General features: G+C 43.0%; 1 protein-coding gene across 3 annotated transcripts; it reads right to left on the bottom strand.

Moving 5' to 3' along the window:
- Nucleotides 1–2,961: 2,961 nt before the first annotated feature.
- On the bottom strand, nt 2,962–6,995 carry LOC133915715 (glycine-rich RNA-binding protein RZ1C-like). Of its 3 annotated transcripts, none has more exons than XM_062358985.1 (2): nt 6,767–6,995; nt 2,962–4,033 (listed from the first exon to the last, which is right to left on the bottom strand). In XM_062358985.1, exons 1-2 carry the CDS (start codon nt 6,875–6,877, stop codon nt 3,158–3,160), a joined length of 987 nt encoding a protein of 328 aa, XP_062214969.1. In that variant the 5' UTR covers nt 6,878–6,995; the 3' UTR covers nt 2,962–3,157. The 3 variants fall into 3 exon arrangements, with proteins under 3 accessions (XP_062214969.1, XP_062214967.1, XP_062214970.1); XM_062358983.1 differs by having other exon boundaries at nt 4,572–6,911; XM_062358986.1 differs by lacking the exon at nt 6,767–6,995 and adding an exon at nt 4,547–4,715.
- Nucleotides 6,996–7,042: the final 47 nt, after the last annotated feature.

Below are 7,042 nucleotides of genomic sequence, written 5' to 3'. Positions count from 1 at the left end.
GCTGTGAGTTAGTTTGTTAGTTAGTCTAATCTGCATATAATCGAGTCACAATAAAAAGAGAAAAAAAACCGAAAAGCCGTGGTCTGTGTGCGGCACAAATCTCTCTTGTTCTTGCCTGTGCGAATATTGCCAAGTTCCTTGTCCAGAGCTCGTGTGAGTTCGTGTTCCAGGTGTTCGCGTGCGTGATCGAGGAGGCAGCGCCAACATATAATATATCAAATCTGAGCATAAGAAGACCATAGTAAATTCGTAATCCTAGATTCCATCCTAATTCCGATATCCTGTAGTAAAGTATAACATTTGCTGAATCCAACCAATAGGAAAGAGGCAGAAAAATCAAGAACAACCGGTTTGCACCTCACCTGGAACAGTTACACACTAAAGACAGAACTGAGTGCCCAACTGAAACGAAGCATTTTTTTCTCAGAAACATTATTTCAGTTATGACAAAGGAATCTAGAGTTGCAATTGTGTGAAATATAGTTGTGAGCTCATTTGTCGATCAACATGATGCACAACTGCTGCTCCACTCACCTGTTGCCAATGACAACGTACAAGACAATCGAGACAGTAAATATTTTACCAGAATTAAGAGAAAAATTTACCACCTGATGAATCGAACAGCTGTTCTTTTATTGTCAAAAAGTACTAAGTCCTGAACAACAGTGATGGCATGTTCTGAACCACGTACTCTGAATCTTCACAATCACAAAATTCCTTCATTCATGTACATATGTATTGAAGCTATAAACATATATTAAACAGCATGGTGGAGCAACCTGATCACAACTTGATTGTGTCATTAATTTAGTCAAGCAGGTGGCTTGAAGAACAAAAAATTGACATCTTGCATCAGGAAAAACTAAAATCAACAATGAGAAGAAGCTACCGAGAGCACATTTGCTCGCATCTCGCTTTCAGGCTCAGGAACAGATTGAACCGAGACATTCAGGCACACCAACGCAATTGGGCAAAAGAGAAGAAGATGGAGAAGGGACAAACCCGAGGAAAACATCGAGCTCTGGTTGAGGATGGCGGAGGGAGCGTGAGGGGCGGAGGTTGGGGCGTCGTCTTGGCCTTCGGACGACGTTGAGCGGGGATGCCTACAGGCGGCAGCATGGAGGCCAACGTCGGGCGGTGTGGACACCATGGAGGCCTGGCGCGGCGGTGTCAGGAGCAGGGAGTGCAGCATCTTCTCCTCTCCGAAACTCTCGGCAGCGGCGGGATTGGGAGTGGGAATATACAGGGACAGCAAATTGATTTTGTCGGGGTGGTCGGGTTGGTGGGTTCTATAAATTCTATACAACCTGGTTTTACGAAATACTCTATACATGTGATAATACGTGTTTATACATTCTCTCCTCTTCAATCTAGCTATTAGATTATAGGATCTTTCTGAACATAGTAGCTATTAGATTATACGATAGATTGTATAGATAGAATCTTATAAGGGTCTTTTTGGATATAGTTATATAATTTTTTTCTCGATTTTGGCGGAGGAGGCAATACGAGGGAGAACACGGAAGCAAATTCTATAGGATCATGTTCAGAAAAACCATCATGAGACACCATTCATATTATTTATCTTATGATTTAATGGCGGAGCTAAATGGGAGATAAAGTAGATACGTGTCATCACAGGGAAGAAGACCTTTTATAGGACCGAGTTCTATAAAATTTGCTTTCGGAGAACACCCACCTAAGATGTAGGGTGCACGCTAGATGGATCTGAGTGGAGTAGAAAGGACAGCCAAGGTGAGTGGAAGTCGGATCCGTGCATAACCAATGCAACGATTTGTGGTCAGTTGCGGCGGACAGAGCACAATTCTAGGGCGCCGTTAGTGTTGATTTTCTCTGATTTTTTATTTATTTGATGCAGTTTTTTATCTTTTATTAAACAGAATGGGAAGTGAAGGTGGCAGGATGACACACCAATCAACTCCTGCTCTCTCTCTCTATTATTTGTGTGTAATTAAACTACTTGACAAGATGTAAGACCAAAGTTGCTCATCAAGCACCATCTATATTTAGTCAAGGCACTCCTTGACAGTTATTCGATCGACATAATACTCTTGATAATGCTTCACTAAACGAGTATAAATGTGACGTTTAATGTTGATGGTGACGGCGATTAATTTAGCGTTACCGGGCGTTCATGGGTTACAGGATAAAGCGGAGGTGGATCGAAGTATTATTAAACCAAGATTGAGATTGTCCTTGAAAAGTCAAAGATGAAAGAGATGGGAGCTTTTTGGATAAGTCATGCTGGACGGTGGTGATATAAAGACAGACGGTGATTGGACTACCTGTACCGAGTTTTATTTACTCCAATTTTTTTCTTGCATTCCATATTTTATCGATGTTCCTCTAACGCCTCCCATCCCGTCGGCGTCGCGCATACTTCCCCAGTGCTAAAATGACATTGAAATACTCACCTGATTCAAGCATAGCGAATGCTACGATTTACAGGATTTCAACTCAATCTTCAGAGATCTGTAATTTGTGCAAGCCGTCACAGGCGAACAATGATATATGCGAATGCTACGATTGTAAATATGTAATTTGTACAAGCCGTCACAGGCAAACAATGATATGAAAACGAAAGAAAGAAAAGTTGCTACCGCATTAATTAGCTAAACAACAGCATCACACAACACCACCCACCGTGGTCCAACTCGGTGCTTTTCAATAATTGACATCAAGATTGACATGGTTTCAACAATTTCCAGCGCAGAGATACTTTGGCCATTGTATCCGACATAATCCTTGCATACCAGATAATCAGCTATTCAGACCAACAATGACAAGCAATCACTGAAAGTATAATCCTGACATACCACAGATATTCAGATCAACAATGACAAGCAATCAGTGAAGACGTCAACTCCCTACAACTGCAGGATGCACGACTGAAGCATTTAGCAGCGAGGTAACAAACAGATCAGAGCGAGGCGAATCAACTCAGCATGCAAACAAGGCTTCTGGATAAACTTAGCAAGAAGGCAACACGGTGCCAGTACTGGTTGAAGTACAGAATAGATATAACAGTGCCAAGGGGAATACATCAAGCATCCTCCACAACTCATTAAGCATTCAGCCATGCGAAACTCCAAACATTAAACTGCAAAATAAAGAGCTCAAGTCTGCAGACAGTTCATCAGTAGCGATCATCAAAATGTCCTCCCCTGCTGGGGCGATCATACGGCCCAGGCCTTTCCCTGTAACTCCCTCCACCATGGCGTGCAGGTCCTCTGCCACCGTAACGGTCAGCAACACCACCACGTGGACCATCCCTGTCATACCCACCACCCATGCCACCCCTTGGGCCATCCCTGTCATAGCTTCCACCACCTCTTGGGCCACTCCTATCATAGCCATCGCCGCCACCGCCACCGCCACGAACTCCGTCTCTCTCATAGCTTCTTTCTCGCTCCCTACCATAACCACTTGGCGCATAACGATCTGGACCTCCATACCTGTCCGCAACAAAGTGATCACCACCAGAGGGGTAGCGATCATTGGCATAACGATCACGGACCCCAGCATACCTGTCTCTGCTGTCAACTTGGTCACGGTACCCGTAGCGGCTACCATCATATCGATCATCCATGTAACGATCACCAAACCTATCTAATCCAGAAAAACGGTCTCCCCTGCCACCTCTGCTGCCACCACTACTAAACTTGGAAGAGAACTTTGCAGGACGATCTCCACCAGCGCTAGGGCAGTCACGAGCCCAATGACCAGGGCGACCACACTCAAAGCAATTGCCAGGGGGTGGACCATCACCTCTGCCACCACCATGATAATCTCCTCCTCGCCCACCACCACGATAATCTCCTCCTCGCCCACCACCACTGTCATACCTTGTGTCATCTGTATTCATCTTAGGCTCAGCCTTGTTCACTGAAATTATCCGACCATCTAATTCTTGGCCATGCATATCTTTGATAGCGCTGTCAACTGCTCGTCGATCTTCAAATGTCACGAAGCCAAAGCCCCTGTGGCGGTTTGTGTGCCTCTCCAGCATGATCTACAGGAAAAACGCTTATGAGTATAGGGAACGTATGCAAAGACAAACAGATACTTAGCCAAGTGAAACAAAAATAAATTTGTAACACATTGTCCAGAAACTATAGTTACAATACTGTAAATACATACACAATTAAGCATCTACCCCATCCATAGTTAAGCAATGCAGAGTATTTGAGTTTTGACATTGACTAAGGGGCGATAAAAATATTTAGTTTCAGCAAACAATTCAACATTCAGTACAGAAAGGTTGCTATAACATTTCAACTCCAAGTTTACTACTTTATTGGAAAATGCATCATATCTTCTAAGTTCGTTTGAAACAGTAGCATACCAGTACTTACAAAAGTTCGCCACTTGCCACACAGCTACCTAAAGGAGCAGTTGTACACAAAGTAACCATAAAACACAGCACACCAATTCCATTGCAGCCTACGTGTTAAATAGATTGCCCTAACTAGAATGAATTCTGGACAAATTTAAGAATGGTTGACTGACAACACAAAGATATTACCTTGGGATAAGTGTTGAGCCCATACCTGGATCTCAGTGATTAAAGAACAAATCGTAATTCTGACACAGGTGCATCTAGCTGTAACTACCTTCACGACAGAATCTATTCCCACAACAGTAAAGCTCTGACAAGCAGTAAAGCTATAGAACAATGTCTGGCACTCTGTTAACGAAAAGTGAACTATTACCAACCAGGCAACTTCTTTGCCAGTACCCACATTCAACAGACTTCTCGGTAATTTCAACATCCTCTGGTGTCTGGACAATCCAGCAGAAATGCCCACTGCCATGTTCTCTACCGGACATATCACGTCAAATAAACCAATTGTAAGAACCTAGAGATGCAAACAAGTTCCATTTCCATGGAAACAACATCAATTAAAGTCTGAACTGCTGGAAGGCTTGTCTGCTGAATAAGCTTGAGATTTATCTTTTCACCACTGTAATACAATGGAGGCAACTCAAGCAACATCACGCAAAAGACAATGATCAAATGTCTGCATCAGTGGGGCTAACATCAAATTTTTGCTTCGGCAGTTCTTCAAAACGTCCATACATGAACACTGCATACTGCCATACTGTACAATGCACCAATATGCAAAGATGGCCTTTCAACTCAAATTGACTTTCATCAAAGAAAGCATTTACTGACTCTTAGCAGCAAAGATACTAATTAGAAAAACAGAACAGTACAAGAAAGAACTTCACGGAAAGGTGTCTTTCTGAAAAGTGTTACTGGGACTTTTAATACAAAAAAAGTGCAAAGATCATATAGGTTGCTGCAGCTGTTAATGATGCAACGAACTGAACATATGTATGAATAATTGCAGTGAATACATCATTAAAGAAAAGTTTTATCTAGTTCTATCAAAAACATAAAACAAGAAACAAATCAAGCTTGTTGCCAGCTCATTTAATGCTGAAAAAGCTAGCAAGGTGTGAAGAACTATGCAGACATGTAATATAAAGAAAAGAAAATCAGATCAACTGTAGCTGATATCTCTAGCTGCATGGATGCCAATGAACCCAACTAAGAAACATGTTCATGAACAGTGAATATAGCCAGACGCTTATATAAATTGATTATTTGTGTTGTATCTTATCAGCCAATCGACTTGGATTGACCTGACACAGCCAAAATTTGTTCAGATGTTTTCATAGTAGAGCAATGGGCCACAAAAATTCACTGATCGCCCTGTGTCATTAATATAGGTACAGCTCCGGTGCTGGCAGAGCAGGATTTCGAAATCACAACGAAAGCAGACAATCACAAAGCTACAGGAGCAGTGCAGGTATTGCTCGTCGAATCAGACCAAACTTTGCAGCAACATCCAATCTCTTTTACCAGATCACAAAGTTTGAACTATCACTAACAACAGTTGGATCAATCACTGTTCCCTGCTCATTCAATCCAATTTCAAAGGTAAAAAGTGCTCAAAACAGGTATCTAATTGCAGTGAACGTCACCAGCATTCAGCCCAGTAAAGCAATATATATCCATATGCCATCCAGCTCTGAGAATCTGGCAGCTCAGTTGGCCTCAGTAAACAAAGAATGGCAGAGAGAGATCATTCACAGATCCCCAATTGCAAAGAAGATAGAAAAACAAGAACTGTAAGTACTCTTGAGGAATCGCAAACTAAAGAAGGCAAATATACAGCAAAACAAAATAATCATAAGAGACAACAAATCCCAATATATAGCACCTTTTTATTCTATTTGAGAAGCTAAGACGTTGAATCATGATTTTCTTTTTCACTTGAAACAAGATCCCACATTCCCACCAGGCCTAGATAAGACTGCTTTCTTTTAGCATGTAAAGATAATATGCCTAGCTAATAAAAAAATCATTCTTGTTCATGAAGCTACAGAATTCGGTTACTTCAAATTATAGTGATTAATCTTGTTTCCTCAATTGGTGCCTCGTAGTTCAGAACCAGAGGAACGCAACAACAAAATCTAACATATTCCCCACCCACGAGTTTATTCCCCTTCGACCACACACAAAAGCAAAAAACAGATCCAAATTTCTCCCTACACCACCACACCCACCGCCTTTCCAACCATCGCACCCTCAAAAATCGAATCGCGGATGATGAAAAACTAGCAGATCTAGCAGCGCCAATCTATAAAAATACGCACATAAACCACGGAGACTACGAAACTACCACGGTACAAGCACTAGTGGAGACGTCGGACCAACCGCCGGCTGGGCGGGTACCTGGGCGTCGACGACCTTGCCGAAGCGGCGGAAGGCCTCCTCGAGCTTGCCCTCGTTGGTCTCCCACGATAGGCCGCCCACAAAGATCCGTCCCTCCTCCTTCCCCGCCATCGCTGCCGCGCTCTCTCGGTCGATCGGTTCGTGGGAGGAGGAAAAGTTAGGGTTTGGGAAGACGGGAAGAAAAGACGAGGAACAGCCGCACAAGACAAGAGCAAGGGCCTTTTTTTGTGTGTTGGGGGGGGGGGGGGGAGGGGGAGCCTAGAGGAGGTTACGACG

Source organism: Phragmites australis, chromosome 4 (assembly GCF_958298935.1).
Source record: "Phragmites australis chromosome 4, lpPhrAust1.1, whole genome shotgun sequence".
In the NCBI taxonomy this organism is placed as follows: domain Eukaryota; kingdom Viridiplantae; phylum Streptophyta; class Magnoliopsida; order Poales; family Poaceae; genus Phragmites; species Phragmites australis.
This window is presented reverse-complemented; position numbering and strand designations above follow the sequence as displayed.

Coding starts and splice junctions, on each gene's coding strand:
- LOC133915715 (XM_062358983.1), bottom strand. CDS start 4,835: ATGGCAGTGGGCATTTCTGCTGGATTGTCCAGACACCAGAGGATGTTG. Junction 4,034..4,571: donor CTTTAATCACTGAGATCCAG/GTATGGGCTCAA, acceptor TTTTTCCTGTAG/ATCATGCTGGAGAGGCACAC.